We start from the raw sequence: 18,967 nt of genomic DNA on the forward strand, positions 1-18,967 counted from the left end.
TAGATTATGTATACGCGGGAATAGGTACTTAACATTATACACTTGGATCATGTTCCTCTGCTGATGTAGCGGAGAGATTGGTGAGATGTGTGGAAGAACAGGGAATGGGACATGTTTTGTTAAGTCGGGAAGTTGGAGTGTTTGAGGTTGTGGATGGAAAGATTAGGGTGGGATTAAATTGGTGTAATCGTTCTCTCACCTCAGTTTCATCCGAAGTTGAACACAATGGTCGGGTATCGGGGGAAAGTGTACAATATGATACGGAAAATAAGAAGTTGGAACACTCAGTCAAAGAAGCAAATGGGTCACATCCTATGGACGATCAGACTGGAAGGGGTAAACCGGACGAACAACAACAACATTCATCGGAATGTGATAAGGATGATATCTTCAAAACGTTCTCTGAGAATGGATTGAAGGAAAAACGAAACAAAGCAGGGTTCATAGATGTTGATAAAGTCATCATCGCCACTCAAGCCAGTGCGGCGGGTATCTTATTGGATATGCTTAAGAAAGCTCTAGGAAAGGCTAGGGATAAAGAAGAGTTGAAAAGGGTGAAGGTGATGAAAGAAGGAGTTGAGGAAGTTGAATATAGGGTGAGTTGAGCTTTCACACACCTCCCAATTCCATTATCACTCTGTCCACTTCTCCTACCAGATCCAGTAAACCGTAAATCGCCCCTGTACTGAGGATGTTGAAATTCTTTGTGATCCCAGGATAATAATTCATTGAATTACATAAATCTCGAAGAAAAACTAATTCCAGACCACAATCGTTATAACACATACAGACCACTCCATATTACCTTCTCCGGGAAATAGAAGGGATCTTAATTTTTCCACACCTTTTCCTGTCTCCTCCGTTGATCACCTACATTCCCTTGACTCCATCTCCTCCATCTCGAGAAAACCTACTTTTTCATCATTAGATTCTTCAAATACGACTTCACTTTGTTCTACTCTATCACCTAATGAACAAGTGCAGTCTTCTACCTCTCAACTCACCTCACCAACATCAAGGGGAAATAATACCACTCCTTATTTCACAACGGAAGAAGGGGCTTTGTATACAAGGACAACACATATCATTCGACCACCTTCTCACATTGTTCCTCTTCCGCTTAACCCCTCATCGAACGGGTACCCGACATTCTTGAGAAATATACACTCGTTGTTTTCCATCATCCTCAACACAGGTAAAAGATCCATCTATTCTCCTTTCGCTCGTTGGCGGTCGAGGACGTCTGAAGATGGTAATAAACTCATAATCGACCACTCCATACTTGCTGGACTTGATAACGTACGAACTCCACATGAAATGGTGTCGAGGGAATTGGAGGTGTACCAAACTACCAACCCTATCATCTCCATACTACCCAGTGCGGTATTAGGTGTAGCGAAGTTAGAAAGAGCATTACCAATACGACGAAAAGAAACATTTCAGAAATTCCGTCCTTCTCCTTCTTCTCTTCCTTCTCCTTCTCCCTTTCATCCTTTTACTCTTCCTTCTCCTTCTACTTCTCCCTGTTTCGCTCCACCTCTTTCCTCATGTGACGTAAATGAGTCATATGAACAAAAACCAACATTCACATCCCTAACCAACCCCCACTTCAACTCAACTATAAATATTGATCCATCATTCTCCGACTTTACTTCGAATGACTCGACCGAATTATCCAAACAATCAAATTCGACACCTAAAATCTATTTAGCTGGATCTTACACTTATCCCGGTATACCATTATTAGAAGGATGTGTAGCTAGTGCTAGGTTGGTTTTGGAAGATCTTACTGGTTCAACTGGTTCAGCTGGGGTCAGGGGAGGAGTGAAATGGGGAGTTGTGTTGAAGTCTTGAACAAACTGTACAGGTACTCTACTCGTAACGTTGCGATACGTATCATTTTCAAGTTGATTTATTGCGATGGTAGGGAATAGAAATAAGATGCATATATATACCTTCTTCAACTACTATAATAGAAAAAGATAAAATTCATATGATTGCGAGTATCATCTGGTGACTAACTGTTATACTCAATTTGAAACTTTACTCTCACTCGTTCCATCTAAAAGATGATATGAGGATTTGAAATTTTGAGATTTTGAGAATTTGAGGAATTGTATTGATCTACGGCTTCTACGAAACGATTTCCCAACTTAATTGTTTCCCAGCCCAAAAAGGGATCACCTCAACATTCTCCCCTCTGATCATACTGGGTACTTTAAATTCACTTCTTTTCAATTTCACCTCATTGTGATTCCCATTTAAACTTTTTTCTTCGTTAATAGGAACCTCATAAAACTTCCTTCCGTTCAAACTTACGAATTTTTCCAATTGATCCAAAGCTCCGAAACTTTCTAAAAGTGTAGCTACGACAGGTATGAGATATTTACTTGTGTAAACTCCCGCTGCGCATGATGGATGTTCCCTTCTTTCTTCTTCTTCTTCTTCTTTAAACCCATCATGCTCCCCATGTCCTTGATGATTCTCTTCACGTACAACTCGGATATCTTTCTTCTCGATATTTTTTTCATTCCGAACAGATTTGTGACGCGATGAAGTAGTAGGAATAATCGATGAAACTTCCATATTCGATGAAACATCTAGTGTGGTGTTCAATCGAGAAGCGAAAGCCAAAGCGGGTATTTTAGCTAATAAAGGATGTGGAGCAGAATCACTTCCTAAGAAAAATTTCTCATTTCCACTTTTAACAACATCCCTCAAAGCTTTTCTATCCACAGGTTCTTTTGCTATAGGTTTACAAAAATGGAATGGTTGAGGTGCTACATCATCTATCGTTAAAAATAAATGATGTGCTGTTATACTACATCCGATCGTTGAAGGAAGTGATAAAACTGTAGAAACAGCTTCGGATGTTGTGGCGTGTTCTAAGACTATACGAAGGGAAGGGAAATCTTGAGAAAGTTTGATTAGGTGAGAAAGGAAATGTTTTTCAGAATTGAGCGTTGAGATGTTCTATAGGTTAGGTTATGTACATAGACATTATATTGTTAGAATGATTGAAAGGTGAAAGGCGCTTGTGACGCAAAGGGGAGTTGTGGGTAGAGTGTTAAATTGTGGGTAGAGTGTTGAATTGTGGGTAGAGTGGTAAGTCGTGGGTAGAGTGTTCTAAGGTGGGAGAAATTGTCAGTTGGATATGTCGGGGAGGAAGATCGAGGGTAACAGTTGAGATAGGAATTTATAAAAGTGATATGAGGGAGGTTCGTTCAATTCAAATCGTTAGAAATTTGAAAAAGATCCTCGAGATGATAGGTCTGAAATTTTCCATATTGTTTACGTTGGATAGGAAAGAATCAAGTCTTAGATGAAGCGGTAGGAGGGACAGAGGACAAGGTATGAAGAATGTGAGAGAAGAAAAAGAGGTAGTATGATAAATGGTGGATAGATAGACAGACGGATAAACTGAGCAGAAAACAAAACAACAACTCACCTTTTCAGGATCACTAGGTACTTCTCCATGTAAATTCAAAACCATATTCTCTTCTTCCATGACTTTGAAAACAGGATAATAAACGTCATAACTTTCAATACCAGAACCGGAATTTGTGGTCACTCCTTTAGGGTAAGATTTTACGCCTGAAATATCAACGACATTCCATCCCAATCTCTCTGTCATAGTCATGAAACAAGATCATGTCAATTGGACAGAAGATGAACGGTAGTACAATATCAAAAGATATTTCATTCAATCCAGTCGGATTCAAATACGAGGATCTGGGATGTTCATAGGATTATGAAAGCAGAGTGGGGAGAAGTCGTTTCAAGCGAGATCTTTTGAACTCACCTTTTATACCAGCTTTAGAAGCTTTTCTTATCTCTTCAGGTGTGACATCAGGATGTAAATAAAGGGTCATGAGCCATTCCACCTCTGGTGCTAATTTCTCAAGTTGTTCTCGGTAGTTTAAAGCGGCTTGAGTTGTAGTTATGGGTGGTATGGTGTTTGGCTTATATCAGCCTCGTTTTCTTTTTCTCTTTCCATAGTCTTCATCGCTTCGGCCTCAATGATCTCTCCAAACTCTTACACGCATAAAGACGTACTGTGTGAGCAAAAAAAAGAGACACGATATTTTTGCGGTTGATGCATGAAATGTAGGTACAGTACGGACAAAGACTGAACTGACCATGACATAGGCCGTACGTATACCACCGGCATAGACGTGAGGAACTACCAATTCCATCATTTCACCTTGACGGACGTGGACGTGGAAGCTGAGTTTTTCAGCAGTGCTCTAATTACTAGGTGTGGAAGGCTCACTCTGCCGGCGCTTGGATATATATCTCATCTTGGACCATTTCGCTTGTCTCACTATCAACAAGGAAGTGATTTAGTGGCTTGAGTGACTATCAAGATAAACCCCCCTGCTCCAGCAAAAGTTGGAATATCGGCGATCGCCGCTCAGCTGTCGAAACTGTTCGTCTTTCCTGTTTTCAACCACTTCACCCATCATCCACCCACCTACCCACCCAAACCATGTTCTACACCCACTTACGTCCCTCCCTCTCCCTCCCAGGTCCATCTGACCTGACCCGTCATGTGGTAAAAACAATCAGTACCACTCCTATCCTCTACGCATCCCGAGAACGACGTCTTTTAGCAAAGAGGAAAAAACAGAAAAACCTTTCTCTTCGCGCATCTTCGGTGGAGAAAACAACCATAAACCCTGTTCTAGGTCTTGTTATACCTACTGATCAATCCGGTTCTCCTCTTCCTAGACCTGATCCTTTTCCGAATTCTCGTTTGGGTAAACTTTTGTTATCGCCTGAACAAGTATGGAACTCACCTTCTATCCCTCTTCCTTTTGCGACTTCGTCTGATTTGTCTGATCCCTCTATCACTTCCACGCCTTCTACTTCATCCATCGTTCCCACCTCTCCTGAGGCTACGGAAGACGAGACTACAACGACGACGCAAACCACAACAACTCCAGCGCAATCAACGACCACTACGATACATGATCAACGACCCAATCTCGTCTTACCTGGCATCGGAAAAGAAGATCTCGACATATTATTCGGTGCTTTACCACGAGTCACAGCCGAGCTACTAGCTAGGAAAGGGGATGAAGACCCCGAAGAAATCGTAAGAAATCAAGAGATGAACGTCGGGATGATCAGTAGAGTATTAGATCTGAGAAATGCGAGTAAGAGAGGGATCGAAGTTGTTAATAGACAAAGGATAGTGGATGATTTTGGGAAAGATGGTGGATGTGGGGGGTCAAGAGTTCAAGGTGAGTTTTCTTTTCTTGTTTTCAACTTAAACCAATGATCTTCTCCTATGCCTGGAAAACTTTGTCGTGACATCCATATTTATCTTGACACATCGCTTGATGACTGAACCACCCCTGGAGAAATATTCCCATCTCCCTGTATCCATTTCGTGATCCTCAATATCCTACAAAGTGATATCCTTATGAACCGATATCTATCCCCTTTTCAGTATGGATGAGTAGAAAAGAAAGTAACCGTGTCCTAACCTTCAGCCGCTCTGTTGACCCATCAAATCAGAGTTTTATCAAATCATCTATCCACAAACCCAAGGGATAAAAGTAATCGTCGTTCATTAAGATCTTTAGTACATAAACGTCAACAAGTGTTGAAATATTTCAAACGTCGGGATCCTGATGAATATCCTTTGTTGTTGAATGATTTAGGTTTAGAAGAGAAAGCTGTTGAAGGGGAATTGATCGTGAGGTGAGAAAGTGAAACTTGGTCAGTTCTCTTATCCTTCTCCGACCTTTTTTCTATCCATTGCCCAGGATTTCCAGTCCGTAACCTTTTCGATCACATTCCTGCGTATCGCAGAAACACCCGTGTCTCGGAACGAGTAATCGGACGATTAGATGGGTGACCAATCTCATCGTTCCAATACTTGTTTTGGTGATTATACTCTCGCCGATATGCTCATCAATTCGATCCCTACCCCCTTAAATGATGTTTTAAACAATGATTTAATGAGCCTGATCTTCATCGAAGAACAGATGTCAAATTTATATAAACCTGATTCATCCCGAACCCATTTCATACCCGTGATTCTTGTTCACAGACAGTAGAATCCCGAGTGAACGCAGCAAACTATGATGTACAAATACATTATTTGTCATGAATGAGCTAATCGACAGTAAACGAATCTTATCAATTCTTTTCCTTCTTCGACCGTTTCCCCTTTATCTACCATTACTTTCACCACCCCATTTCTACCTACTCGAATAGAAATCATTTTCGTCCTTTTGCAAACGACTGCAACTTCTCTTTCTTCGACTTTGAGCTCCTCTTTTCACCCTAACATCGATGTCGGTAGAAGGCATGGGAGATTTCCAACAAGTCTTTAGTCTGCTCAATCATGGTTTCTCTCAAATTTGGAAGGTGAAGGATGTAGTGTTTTCTCAACTGGTAAAGTATGCATCTTATCATCAAGTGTGAATGATAGTAGATTGAATGGCTTCAAATGAGAAACGAGTGATCATCTCGGTCGAAAAGAAGAAAGTGGGTGTCAAAATATTTTCTTTTCGTTCAGATTGGACGTGGTATCCTATGTTCGGGGTTGAACTCAATAACGAGGATGTATCCGAATATGACAAAGGATTTGAAGTGATGGATGAACTAGAAGAGGAGGATGAATGAGTGATGGTGATGGTGATGATTATAGAATCACGACCATTGACGTTGAGTTTGAGATAATATGTTCTCAAAACGGAAATATCAAATCTTCCATGTAATGTAATCTCCACCAGGTACTCGGTTTGATATGGTCATCTGACAAAGGCGGACAGATGGGGATATGTGGAAGAGAGGAAAAAAGATATAAATCAAGTATAACAACAACTTTGATCTCCGGTAATACATCTTGCGAAAATAAATCGGTTGAATATTACATTTTCTGAAAATAAATGGGTCGAATAAATTTGTATGTAAAAAGCAAAAAGTTTCCACGGCTCCATTCTGAAAATACCGAAAACGACTCTAATGTATATAAAGAATTCGATAATTGATTGGTTAAAGGACCAATAATTTGGGTTTTGTTCTAAAGTTCTTTTGAAAGAGTGAAAGAGTGAAGGAGTGTAAGAGTGTAAGAGTGAAGGAGTGAAAGAGTGAAAGAGTTGAAAAAAGAGTCAAGGAGAACGGAAGAAAGTGGAAAGGGGAATATTCTCGTGATAAGTTCATACGAAATCACACACACCAGTTTCAAAAGTAAAGCAAATAATCTCCACCACAATCTCATCATCTTGGTCGTCGAAGTATACGTACCCCAGGTCTTCCAACGTAACTGTACCCGCTCCATATAGTCGTCCCAGCTACTGTCCATCTGTTTAACGTCAGAATGATCCCAAGGGTAGGTAGAAAATACTTGCTGGAGGATCATGAGGGGTGTTTCAATCTCCATTGGCAGTAGAGGAGCAAGTACGGTCAAACCCATTAGAATCAATTGTAATGCCGTGTTCACCTGGAAAAAATGTCAGTTTTCAGCAGAACGTGAATCTCACTCACTTTACTTATCTGAGTGGGTTTGACTTCGGCCGAGGGTATTGAAGGATCGAAATATCTTTGTAAAGTCCTCTGTGGGTGAGTTCCAGTTAATGATAATAAAGTCAGCTTTATAGTATTGTTATGACTCACGGGTTTAGGAAGAGATATAAAACGAAAGTAAAATGCTGAGATAGAAAGTGAAAGATCACGTCCAAAAATCAACAAAGCTAGAGGTACTTTGTTGAATCAGCATCTATTTTGAAATCACACTGACAGACTTACGAGGTAAACGTCCTGCCCAAGCTAAAGTACCCACCAGTGTCGTCATCAGAGCTTTGTCTGCAGCGGGGTCAAGGATAGATCCAAGGACTGATTTTGAGTTATAATGCCGGGCTATCCAACCATCGAGCTATACTGTCAATCCGAGTGACTTGGCGGAGAAGGGGACGACATACCCAATCAGACAGCCCGCTGACCACAAGGATCCCAAGGGACCATATGTGTTCTTGATGAATGATAGCATAACCTAGAAAAGGACATGCTGCTATTCTTGCCAGGGTAAGAGCGTTTGGAATGGTGTATGGAGATTCTCGTAACTCAGGAGGTTCTTCTTTGGCATTTGTAATGGTCTGAAGGTCAGGATCCTTACATGGCGGGAGAAAGTAGATTGAAAAATGGTCGAGAAAGATGGCGATATGGATTTCAGATAGCTTAGAAGGAACAGACTCTTGGGACGTTCTGTCCCTGGCTTTCTGGTGGATGACGAGCTCGCCCGAGTTGATAGGTACAAGAGGAGGATGAAAATAACGTTCCGATGTTTCAGAAATGAGGACAAGTTGACATCAGGACTGACCGTAGGATCATAATCAGAGAAACCCTCATCACCTTCCATAGACCCAGTCTTCAATCGATGGGGAGTGTGTGTTGGCGGAGAAATATGTGCCAACTTCCTTGCATCAGGTAAAAAGTCTCTATATCTCATCACTTATCATCCTTTCATATCGATGACGATAAAACTCACGATTCAGCTGTCTCAGCATTGATACGTGCTTCGGGAACGTGTCCTATATAAGGGATTTGATCTCGTTTCAATGGAAGAGGGTTTCCAGCGGCTATCTGATCTTAAGTATCTTCAACATACATCCTTCATGCTTCCGTCAGATCGATAATTGGGTTACAATTGACAGACATTGCTCAGTGTGGGAGTGTTGGTTGAGAAAGGTCGGAGTGGGAGTGTTTTTTTTTCGGACGGATGAAGATAAGGAAACGAAGAGACGCACGGATAATTGCCATTGTACTAGATCTATCCCAGTCGTCATCTCCGTCACTGGATGTCTAACGTCAATCCTTGTTCCACATCTGTGAAGAGAGCTTACTCCGCTGGAAGACGAGTGTTCCTATATACCATCAACATGTAATGAGGGACAAGAAGGAAAACTCACATTTTCATAAAGAAATATTCACCCGTAGGAGCATCCATGATGAATTCTACTGTACCTGCTCCAACACTATTGTCAGTTCTGACCTTCGACATGCTGAACCAGAACGAGTACGGGAATTAATGGGGAAAGAGGAACAAACTAATTGATAGCCTTGGCAGCTGCTACCGACTTCGCTGCTAGATCGCGTTTCAGTTCTGTACTAAGTCCTTGAGCAGGAGCTTCTTCTATGATTTCTATCCCGTCAACTTTGACAAAACTGAGAAATTTCACAAGCGTGCAATAAGGACAGCATTATGTGTTCGAGGAAAGGAAAAGATTAAAAAGAGGTGATGGTGAGCAAATATATTAGTGAGATGAAAAGAGTCAGTGGAAACATGACCCACTTTGATGATATCTTTGAACTGTACAATCTCTTTCCCATAAACTAACATAATCACCAAATTCATCTCCAAACACTTGAACCTCCACATGTCTCGGTTTTTCAAACCAACGTTCTAATAAAACCTCATCATTCCCAAAACTCTTGATCGCTTCACGTTTCACACTTCGCACTTGATCCTCGAACGCGTCGAGGGAACGCACAATACGCATGCCGTTTCCTCCGCATCCATGAGTGGGTTTTATGACTAGAGGGAAACCGATTTTTTCTGCTGCTAGTTTGAGTGTGGGCAGATCTTGGGCTGCATCATGGTAACCTCTGATGAATGAGCTTTAACGTTGCCTCCGACGCCTTTCCAGGCGCTGTGTTTAGACTAGCGATCGTTCTCCTTTCTGGTGGGACCTCTTCAAACTCCACAAGGGGCATTCGATTCCGTTTTCCGACTGAGTGAACATGTAGAGAAAGTGACTTGACTTGTGGTGCACGATCGAACAACATAAGGGGCGGGGTGGGGGGGTAGGGATGGGGTTGGGCGGTTGATGAGACAGGGAAATTGAGCGGAGGAATTAAATGGATAGATGAAAGACCGAAATACTCACGGAACGCAAGGTACCCCAGCAGCCAACATGATCTCTTTAATTTCCCTCTTACTTCCCATAGACCGAATGACCTCAGGAGGTGGTCCAATATATACCAAACCCGCTTCTCTGACTTTCTCCGCGAAGACCGAAGATCCGGATAAGAATCCGTAGCCTGGATGAATGGCTTGTGCTCCTGTGTCATGTGCTATCTGAATGATTCTGTCAATGCAGAGCTGTATGTTAGCGAGTACTAACTTTATAGTAATTTTTATCCCATAACTATACGTGTCCGTCCTCACTTATTTTCATTAATCAATAATAGAGGTACCTCTTTCGAGATGTCTCTTGAGAGTTTATCATTGCGCAAAGGTACTTGCATTATCGTCTAGAAGTAGGATCATAAGTTGAAGAGTAGAAGTATAACTCACATGACTTTCTGCAGAAGGAGCATGTCCAATGCAATATCCCTCATCTGCCAATTTAACATGTAAACGTTCATTGTCGATTTCGGTATATACAGCGACAGTTTTGATTCCCATTTTCCGACAAGTTCGTATGATCCGACAAGCTATTTCTCCTCTGCTTATCAGTCACATTCAAAGACAAAAGTCCATTCCATAATACAGATATTACTCCTTCGAAAGTTATCATGATTACTCTAGGTCATTATATTACTGAGTCTGATGAATCATGGATATGGAAGTGTGAGCTAGAAATTTGAGAGATGAAACAAAAATTCAATAGGGAAGAATACGATTTAAGAAAGAGGTTGGATAAAGTCATTGGTTATGAAAGTCAGAAAGTAGTAGTAAGTACTGACCGATTCGCGATTAAAATCTTATCAAAACGTTTTTGCTCCTTTTCCTTACCTACTATAGCTTTACTGACAAGATCAACATTCTGGGTCAAACTTGTCAGATGTCGTTGTTCCCATACCGTCCCCCTCATATAGTCCCGAGTTGTTGAATATCCCCTTAAACAAGTCCGGATCTCTAAGAATGATCTTACAGTGGTGGAATATCGATGTTTTGGGGAAAGTATAGCACGTCGGATGCTGGTTGTGGGATAGATGTCGGGATATAGAGGAGGATGGAGTAAACGAGGGAAGGATCTGGTTTGAGTTTTAGATATAGCTCTCATGTTTGTTCATCTAGATATGATGACTGGTTATAAGAGAAGGTTTCGAAGTAGTTCTAAGGGTGATGTACTCAACTGAGAGAGTGTCAGCGAGATGAGTGTAATAGCAGTAGAGTACTCTGTAGAGGTTATGTATGGTAGAGTACTTAGTGGTGGTTGTGGGATGTTGGTGGTGGCGGTGGTTGCGGGCGAGGGAGGTCCCGGTCATCATCTTACCCGACACCTTCCCTCTCCCTTCCATCGCTAACTACTCTATGACTGGAGGGCTATGACCACTCATGTTATATAGTACCATAACGAGTGTACATAGCTGTAGACAGTGACTTCAGTGATAAGTATATACTCTGCTGACTCCAAGCAATGCAGATGCATCAAACAATATGTCATATGCACAGAATCTCAACTTGCTCCATCTCTATCCTTCCCTCTTCATGCCATACTCACCCCCTTAGCTCCAGCGTTATCCTCATCCCTTAGCCCCCAACTCATATCCACTAGCCCGTCTTCCCTCTTATTCGGATCCCTCCCATCTACCGCCATCTCCCGATTCATTCCAAATAAGTCTCTCCTCCGATAATTCCAACTCCAGGAGAGAGTGGATGGGAAAAAGATAGATAATACGTGGAGGCAGGAAAATAAAGTATGGAAGACCAGATATCACCACTCGTTTCCAACTCTCACCAAACTAACCATTCCCCATACATGTTCGGTCTTTCACCTCTCACAAAACCCTCAAAAGTCCTTTTCAATACCGTACTCCAACTCAAATCCACTTCATCATCCATATCTTCCCTCTTACTAACTCCCCCAACACCTCCTTGTTCTTCCCCTTCAAAACTCACCTTCTCCCCCATACCTTCACGTATGCTATTCTCCCCTTCTGAGAACCGCGGTCCTAAATCGGGCCAATTTCGTGAAGGGTCGAATGGTAACCACCAGAAATTATGGAAATGGTAAGAGAATGCGCCACGGAAGAAACCGTCGAATCCGAGTGGTTGAGGACCTGCCGTATCGAATTTATCGTTTGAAAAGAAGAATGAGAATCTGATCATGAGCATGCGTCCTAGACTGTTGTCCGTCTGTCTGGATGGACGAAATGTCTCAAATCACACTGAAGAATCTAAGAAAGAACAAAGTTGAAAAAAGGAAAATGAAATAAATGAAAGCGAAACTCACTCTGGGAAATAAGGAAAAGGTGGTCTATCTCTTTGATACCTTTCCATGTTTAACCAAGCAGGATCAAACAAAGCATCCGGTATTCTGAATAATAACCTTTCCAAACCTGCATCTTTCAAATATCTCGAAACCGTCATTGGATGAAAATCCAATCCATTTTCCAAAGCAGTTTTGAACAAGAAAGAAGCCAAAGCACTTCCTTTATGTAATTTCAAAACCGCGGTATTATACTTTTGATGCCAAGACCAACGATATGCGAATTGACCTCTGTAATTCCATAATTCTTCCCAATCTCTCAAGAATATCGTATCCGCATCTAAATAAATACCACCGAATCGATGTGTGAGTACGAATCTAGCCATATCGGATAAAATGACGGATAATCGGTCATAATCACTCTCCGAAGCAGAACCAACTTTTTCAAATATATCTTTCTTCTTTTTTGGTTGGAAAGCTTCTGTAGATACTTCAGATTCTAATTCCGATTCTGCTTCTTCTTCTAATACTTCTCGGATATTTGGTTGGTCTTGAGGAATAGGAGTTTGTTGAGGTTGAGGTTGACGATATGTATTTCCTCCAGAATTGAAAATTGGCATGTCACGCCAATAATTTTTCAACTCTGGTATTCCATCTAATTGTTCTGTCGTATTCCACATTTTGAACTTGACCACGTCTCTGAATCTATCATGGAGGAACGGGGCCGACCATGGATTGGTGTTCAATTGCTCCAGCATTTCTCTTCTTGCTGATGGATTGGGAACGGCGGCTGCTGGACCAGGGTTGATCCATACCCAAAATTGCGGTCGGCAGGTATCACGAATGATGGTCGATTGTTCAGACAGAGGTCTGTCTAGACCGAGATTTTGGGTAAAGAGGAAGGACATGACTGCCATATAGGGTTTGTCGGTGAATGGTCCTGCCCAAAACATGTGGAATATTCTAGGGTGAAGGGGGTCACATGGGTCATCCGAAGAGAAGGTCGGTGATACGGGGAAGGGAGGTGGGAGGGAGAGGGGCTCGCGGGAGGATCTGGGTGAGTGGATGGATGGTGGTCGAGGGGAGAGAGTGAATTGTTTGGAAGGGGTGGATGATTCGGAATAGAGATGTTTGTACATGCCCAAATAGTTGCCACGTCGGACCCGTCGACCGTTGTCAAGACCAGCACCGATTCGAAGATATTCGAGGCAGTCTCGAACATACTTGTACGTCAGAGCTGTTATCCGATGACCAAGAGAGTGAATAGCGGCAGATGAGGCTGAGGAAGGAGTAAGACAAGCGGCATGGAGATAGAGAGAGCGGGAAATAGGGAAAAGGGCAAGAGGAGAAGCCCAAAGGGGTTGAGAAGAGGCCAAAGGGACGGGCGGAGGGGAGAAGACTCACTTTGTTAGTACCAAAATCACATTTCTCTACGACGAGATCCAGATCGATGATCGTTCCCGGAGTTGGCCGATATGGGAAACCAGGATTAGTGTTGATAAATTCCTGAACAGGAATGTAATGTCGATCTGGTCCTCTTCCAATGATCTGAGTACGTGGGTTCGTAGCGCCCCGTTGATGGTAAGCTACGAGAGGACTGGGGGAAGATAATGAAGGTAAGAGAGATTCTGGTACTACCGGATTATGTATAGTAGGTACCAGAGGGATATTATCTGGTGCTATATTTATCAGTCCAAAAGTCCTCTCCTTACCATATGACAGGCAAGGGAGTGTTGTGATGATAAACCGGAGCAAAACACAAAAGATGAAAGAAAGAAAGAAAGAAACAACTCACCTAATTGAGTACTTGGATGATGACCACTTAAGACTTCCCATTCCCAAATCATAGCAATTTCTTCTGGTGATAAAACCGAAGTATTCGGATCAACAAAAGGAGGTGACCATGTGTTTCTCCCATGACCTCTTTTTCTAAATCCTAATAAGAATATACCGAATAATAGACAGACGAATAAGATGAAAACTGTTCGCAGAGGATTCGAACGTGATAATCGTGATAATATTCGAGGAGGTATAGGAAGACATATACGAACATAACGTCTAGGTCGATGTGAGTTGGAATGATAAGGTTTGGAAGATAATCCATTTCCATTTAACAGAATTTCAGATGAAGAACTCCTGAGGAATGGAAGTCGAGGCATTGGGAGATAGAACACTGAGAAGAAATTTGATGATGTTGAAGAAGGGGAAGTTAAAGAATGACCGTATTTCTTTTCTGGGTCGGTAGTGAATATTGGAAGAGGTGAACGTCTACCTAATTTGGTGATGCCGTGTCTTTTGGTTTGACCGAAAAGTGACATGACGGATTTGAGTATGTCACCAGTGCTGAAGATTACTCCTGTGGGTATTCTACGATGAATTTAAGGGTTTGTGAACGCTAGAGGGTATACGGTTCAAGAAAGGTTACTGAATGATGGAATGCGATGGTGGAAGGGAGGTAGAAGGAATGACGCCGTGTGGTGCGATCGACTTGAATCGGACCGGTGCGTAGACCATCAACATACAGTCTCTTTAGGTAACGGGTGAATCCCGAGCAGTGAGAAGGTACCCCTTGGCCCTTGGGTAGTCACGAGTGTGAGTGTGATGTGTATGTGGTATATAGCAAAGATTTGGGTTGGAAAAAGCTGCCAAGATGGAAAGAGCAAACGCTGCGGAGGACACGGACGGACGAATACCACGTGTCTGTTACTTAATCTCATTAGTATACTTTTACTAATCCAAATACTAATCTCAAAGCTAATCCCAAAGCATGCCCACTTGCCCACTTGACCGGTTCAACACTTTCCTTTTAGCTGTGCTGTTCCCATAAACGTTCTCGTCTAATCCATTATTTACCCTCACTCCTTCCTCTTGCTTGTCTGCTCAGTTGTAATCTTCACTAGTCATGTCATATAGCTAACATAATCTCTATCCGTCTTCACTTCCTCCCTTCTTCTCTTCTTGCCCCGATCGTCAGCCATCAAGAGAGACAAGATGAACCGTCTTCCCGAACGCGTTCAGATACCTTCTTGGACATCTAGGTTCAGGACGTTATGTTATAACTCTTTAAACTTCTATCGGGTCCATCTGTTAGCATTCACCATTGTACGTTTCCCTTCTTTCTCCTCTTCAACTTTTTCTCTCCTTCCTTGTTTATCAGCACAAGGACTTGAGTCCCCTGTCTATTGGAATGGTCGAGGATGATACACGAATGCTAACGTATAAGATACCTTTGTTCTTCTCTGGTATAATGTACGGTATCAACACTGAATATCATATCGCCTATATCGATTGTTTATTCTGTTGCATGTCAGCAATGACAGTGACAGGATTAGCAACTATCGATCTTAGTACGTTGAGTGCGATGCAACAAGTGATATTATTCTGGCAGATGATCATCGGTAGTCTGGTGAGTATTCTCAGGTACCTTTGGATGGCTTGGGTTTCGAACTGATCATCAGACTTTTGTATCGATCATCATGATTTCCGTCAGACAGTGAGTTTTCCTTGACGACGGATATCGATAAGAAAATATGATTCATGTTATTTTAGACATTTCTTTCGAGCTAAATTTCGACATGTGATACAAGAAAGACAAGGCAGGATGTTCACATTACCTCAAACTTTTTCTTTCATGACTACTGGTCCTAGGAATATAAAACATAAATTGAGCACGGTACTTCGATCCAGTAACGATCAAGTGAGTTTCCTTCCTTCGCCTACTTTCTTCTCAATCCCTCGTTCCACGCTCTATCTCCCCCCAAGGACCTCGACCTCTTTCTTTCCCTTCTCCTTTTCCTGATCATATCTCCTCTGACTGAGCTGTTCAATTCTGATTGAATCGTAGATAGGATGGAGATTGATTCCTCACGTCAGAATCGTAATAAGCTGACATGTATAGCCAACCAGCAATGGACATGCAGGTGGAAAACACGATTCTTTACATTCATTCACGGAAATGGACACTGTTGAACCTTCTCAAAGAAAACCAAATCAAAAGGGAAAACAAAAAGGTTTCAAGAAAGATATCCGTAAAGAAATGATCAAACGAGTGGAAGGTGGAGGAGTTGGGTTGATCAATCCAATGGGATGGTATGATGCTACTGGAGGGGAGAAACCTGTGGATCGACGATTGAACGAACTGCAACTATCAAGAGGTGATACACCGAGTGGAAGTGGACGTAATTCCCCCAGTATTTTAGACTTGCCTCAAGGTGATATAGCTTTTGCGGAGATGGGTGGACATAGGTCTACGACTTTTGCAGAGAGTCCAGCGGAGATAGATCCTAATGAACCTAACGAGTGGGTCTTCTCTTATAATGTCCCCCCGCCCCTCCCTTCTGTCGATAGCCATATCATTCATGAAACCCGATACTATATCACACTAGAGCTGCGTCTCAGTGATTCAACCTACGTGACAGAATGTGGGAGTGTTGTATGAATGAGACGCTTATCAGCAGTACAACCCACTCAAAAACACCTTATGCTGGGAAAGTCCTCTCCGACGATGCTTTCCCCCGATCCAGAACAATAGCCTTTGACCAGGGTGCCGAAGGACATGATTTTGAAGATCACGATGCCGCCCTTACCACCGCTCGAGAAGCTTCTTATTTCCCTAGAACAATCACAAATCGTAGTGGTGACGGTCAATTTCCAAGAACAACAACCAGCTCTCACTTTCCCCGCACATATAGTATTCGTCCGACGTCAAGTAGAAGGGCAGAAACTAGGTTGAGAGGTTTTGGAGGGTTTCCAACTCCTTTTCAATTACTGAGGGATGGGTTCAGAAAGGCGTTCCCCGATACTTCTAGGACATTGACGAAATCTGTAAGTATGCCAAGGGTGAACACGTTGGCAGGGAGGGGAAGTGTTTATGGAGATGGAGGAGCAAAGGAAGTACCGTATATCTCTTTCTCGGCTACAGTAGGAAGAAACAGTCATTTTACCGGTTTGACACAGGAACAATTGGATGAATTAGGGGGTGTGGAATACAGAGCTTTGAGAGTTTTATTTTGGATCGTGGTTTCGGTATGTTCAAGATACCCATCTCTTTTTCCTACCCCCTTCAACGCTTATTCACTGTTACTCCTCTTTGAACTCTCGACACTCCGTTTGAAGATCCAGGTCACACCGTTCTTGCAGATCTTTGGAGCTGAGAGCCGGGAACAAGCTCACGAACAGTATTTCGTCTTTGTACAACTTGCAGCATTCGTCATCATCACCCCGTACATGTCAGCAGGTGGGAGATACGACGCCGACTTTCGAAATCAGCCTCGAGCAGTCAGTATTCCTTGGTGGGCTTTGTTTCAATCAGTATCGGCGTTTTCCAATACGGGTATGAGTTTGGTGGATCTTAGTTTGATACCATTCCAAAGAGCGTATCTGATGATATTTGGTGAGCGCTTCTTCTCCCCTGCATCCCTGCCTTTGTGTTTCCCTCCTCTGTCACTCGTGGTCGTGCTTGATCTTTCTATCAGTATTTTTCTTCGTCCGATCCATCACCGTTTGGCCGTTTGGCCGTTTGGCCGTTGAACCGTTTGTTTTCTGCCACCAGTCACTGATAATGTCAATCTTTCTCCAGTTAGACTTGGTTTAATAACTTACCGCTGACTCTCAGTCCTGATCATCCTCATCTTAGCTGGTAACACGGCCTTCGTGAGTCTTCCTCGCTACATCGTCCCTTTGCTTACACCCAGCCTTGTTTCCTCCGATTGACAGTGTAAGTATAAGTTGCACGTCATTAGCCGCGTCGGACCTACTGACATCATAGTTGGGCAGTGTACAAGCTTGTCCCTGTCGATTCGCGCATCAGAGAATCACTCAAATTCTTGTTGGACCATCCTAGACGATGTTTTGTCTATCTCTTTCCTTCCACGCAAACGTGGGTATTGGCGATTGTTATGCTTGTTCTCACGTCAGTTCACGTTTCGTCCCTTCCCTCCTTACCTGTCCAAATTCATCGGCGAGAGACATTTTTACATCGGTACAACAGGTAATCCCGTCTCTCGCCTCACCTCAGGTACTGAGGCAGGCTGCACTGTTCGTATAGTCACCATAGACCGCAATCCGACAATTTGCTGATCTTCAGTCTCATCGATTGGGTCAGTTTTCTAGTTCTAGACCTTGGGACCCCCACCATCGCCTCTATCCCAGTTGGCACCCGAGTCGTCGCCGGTCTCATTCAATCTGCCGCTGTCCGAGCAGCAGGATTCGGTATCGTATCTCTCTCACTTTTAGCACCAGCTGTCAAGTGAGTCGTTCTTTGCGGGTGTGGCAATAGCTGACGATCAGAGTATTATATGTCATCATGATGGTGAGTCGCGAAATGAGGCAGCGTCGGTAAAGGGAGGTGAATAGATATTGATGTTCAGTACGTATCGGTTTATCCTATTGCTCTTTCCGTTAGGGCTACCAACGTGTATGAAGAACAATCTCTGGGTCTTTTCAAGGATGAAGAGGGAGAGGATCTGGAGATGAAAGAAGAGGGAGCTCAAGCTGTCGCGAAATACGTTGGATGGCAGTAAGTTCCTCTCCTCCCGATTCCCCTCCTCCCCTCCTCCCCTCCTCCCCTCCTGATATGTGTCGGTACCACCCCCGGCTATTTCACCTTCCGGTGCGTCAAATCGGGTCATAACGAAGATGATTTGACTGTCAAGTTGGCAGAGATCGCTCATGATAACAAGCTACTCCAGTTGACTATTGCAGAGTGGGAGAGGTATGGAACAGATAATGGGTCAGTCGTTGTCATTTGCTGATCCGTCCAGACTGACGAAGTAAAGCTAACTGGGAAAAATCTC

General features: G+C 42.9%; 6 protein-coding genes across 6 annotated transcripts in view; 2 read left to right on the plus strand and 4 right to left on the minus strand.

Annotated features, from left to right (window-relative positions):
- Positions 1-1,928: 1,928 nt before the first annotated feature.
- Positions 1,929-4,316, minus strand: TREMEDRAFT_73620 (uncharacterized protein). Its single transcript, XM_007004267.1, has 5 exons — positions 4,274-4,316; positions 4,140-4,227; positions 3,803-3,962; positions 3,449-3,594; positions 1,929-2,973 (listed from the first exon to the last, which is right to left on the minus strand). The coding sequence occupies exons 1-5, from the start codon at positions 4,309-4,311 to the stop codon at positions 2,134-2,136; spliced, it is 1,272 nt and encodes a 423-aa protein (XP_007004329.1). The 5' UTR covers positions 4,312-4,316; the 3' UTR covers positions 1,929-2,133.
- Positions 4,317-4,465: 149 nt separating this feature from the next.
- TREMEDRAFT_73621 (uncharacterized protein) lies at positions 4,466-6,437 on the plus strand. Its single transcript, XM_007004268.1, has 3 exons — positions 4,466-5,246; positions 5,499-5,727; positions 6,138-6,437. The coding sequence occupies exons 1-2, from the start codon at positions 4,490-4,492 to the stop codon at positions 5,711-5,713; spliced, it is 972 nt and encodes a 323-aa protein (XP_007004330.1). The 5' UTR covers positions 4,466-4,489; the 3' UTR covers positions 5,714-5,727; positions 6,138-6,437.
- Positions 6,438-7,366: 929 nt separating this feature from the next.
- On the minus strand, positions 7,367-8,075 carry TREMEDRAFT_17798 (uncharacterized protein; the record flags this gene model as incomplete). Its single annotated transcript, XM_007003742.1, has 5 exons — positions 7,367-7,459; positions 7,504-7,572; positions 7,633-7,718; positions 7,765-7,891; positions 7,938-8,075. Coding segments are annotated over 5 exons (513 nt in total), but the record flags the coding sequence as incomplete, so codon positions are not given.
- A 323-nt stretch (positions 8,076-8,398) lies between these two features.
- Positions 8,399-10,730, minus strand: TREMEDRAFT_21012 (uncharacterized protein; the record flags this gene model as incomplete). Its single annotated transcript, XM_007003750.1, has 9 exons — positions 8,399-8,453; positions 8,504-8,598; positions 8,763-8,841; positions 8,925-8,990; positions 9,064-9,157; positions 9,308-9,621; positions 9,903-10,117; positions 10,313-10,466; positions 10,705-10,730. Coding segments are annotated over 9 exons (1,098 nt in total), but the record flags the coding sequence as incomplete, so codon positions are not given.
- Positions 10,731-11,372: 642 nt separating this feature from the next.
- On the minus strand, positions 11,373-14,804 carry TREMEDRAFT_43487 (uncharacterized protein). The gene is made up of 5 exons (XM_007003908.1): positions 13,969-14,804; positions 13,578-13,852; positions 12,760-13,396; positions 12,198-12,702; positions 11,373-12,065 (listed from the first exon to the last, which is right to left on the minus strand). Exons 1-5 carry the CDS (start codon positions 14,489-14,491, stop codon positions 11,699-11,701), a joined length of 2,307 nt encoding a protein of 768 aa, XP_007003970.1. The 5' UTR covers positions 14,492-14,804; the 3' UTR covers positions 11,373-11,698.
- Positions 14,805-15,155: 351 nt separating this feature from the next.
- TREMEDRAFT_11871 (uncharacterized protein) overlaps positions 15,156-18,967 on the plus strand; it is a gene marked incomplete at both ends in the record, with an annotated part of 6,218 nt that continues 2,406 nt past the window's right edge. The window contains 11 exons of the mRNA XM_007003732.1: positions 15,156-15,275; positions 15,397-15,579; positions 15,632-15,666; positions 15,723-15,870; positions 16,072-16,472; positions 16,886-17,198; positions 17,352-17,614; positions 17,941-18,084; positions 18,259-18,420; positions 18,462-18,483; positions 18,542-18,690. Of these exons, the coding sequence (XP_007003794.1) occupies positions 15,156-15,275; positions 15,397-15,579; positions 15,632-15,666; positions 15,723-15,870; positions 16,072-16,472; positions 16,886-17,198; positions 17,352-17,614; positions 17,941-18,084; positions 18,259-18,420; positions 18,462-18,483; positions 18,542-18,690 (1,940 nt within the window). The remainder of the gene's footprint in view (positions 15,276-15,396; positions 15,580-15,631; positions 15,667-15,722; positions 15,871-16,071; positions 16,473-16,885; positions 17,199-17,351; positions 17,615-17,940; positions 18,085-18,258; positions 18,421-18,461; positions 18,484-18,541; positions 18,691-18,967) is intronic.

Source organism: Tremella mesenterica (genome assembly GCF_000271645.1).
Source record: "Tremella mesenterica DSM 1558 unplaced genomic scaffold TREMEscaffold_4, whole genome shotgun sequence".
NCBI lineage: Eukaryota > Fungi > Basidiomycota > Tremellomycetes > Tremellales > Tremellaceae > Tremella > Tremella mesenterica.

Excerpts from the sequence above, each read along its gene's own strand:
- TREMEDRAFT_43487 (XM_007003908.1), bottom strand. The coding sequence starts at position 14,491 with ATGTCACTTTTCGGTCAAACCAAAAGACACGGCATCACCAAATTAGGT. Across the intron at positions 13,397-13,577 it reads GTGATTTTGGTACTAACAAA|TATGTTCGAGACTGCCTCGA; the intron begins GTGAGTCTTCTC and ends CTGACGTACAAG. Across the intron at positions 12,703-12,759 it reads TTCTGGAGGAAATACATATC|TATTAGAAGAAGAAGCAGAA; the intron begins GTCAACCTCAAC and ends ATATCCGAGAAG.
- TREMEDRAFT_73620 (XM_007004267.1), bottom strand. The coding sequence starts at position 4,311 with ATGGTCCAAGATGAGATATATATCCAAGCGCCGGCAGA. Across the intron at positions 4,228-4,273 it reads TATATCCAAGCGCCGGCAGA|CTTCCACGTCCACGTCCGTC; the intron begins GTGAGCCTTCCA and ends TGAAAAACTCAG. Across the intron at positions 3,963-4,139 it reads TACGTACGGCCTATGTCATG|CCAAACACCATACCACCCAT; the intron begins GTCAGTTCAGTC and ends GGCTGATATAAG.
- TREMEDRAFT_73621 (XM_007004268.1), top strand. The coding sequence starts at position 4,490 with ATGTTCTACACCCACTTACGTCCCTCCCTCTCCCTCCCAGGTCCATCT. Across the intron at positions 5,247-5,498 it reads TGGGGGGTCAAGAGTTCAAG|CCGCTCTGTTGACCCATCAA; the intron begins GTGAGTTTTCTT and ends CCTAACCTTCAG.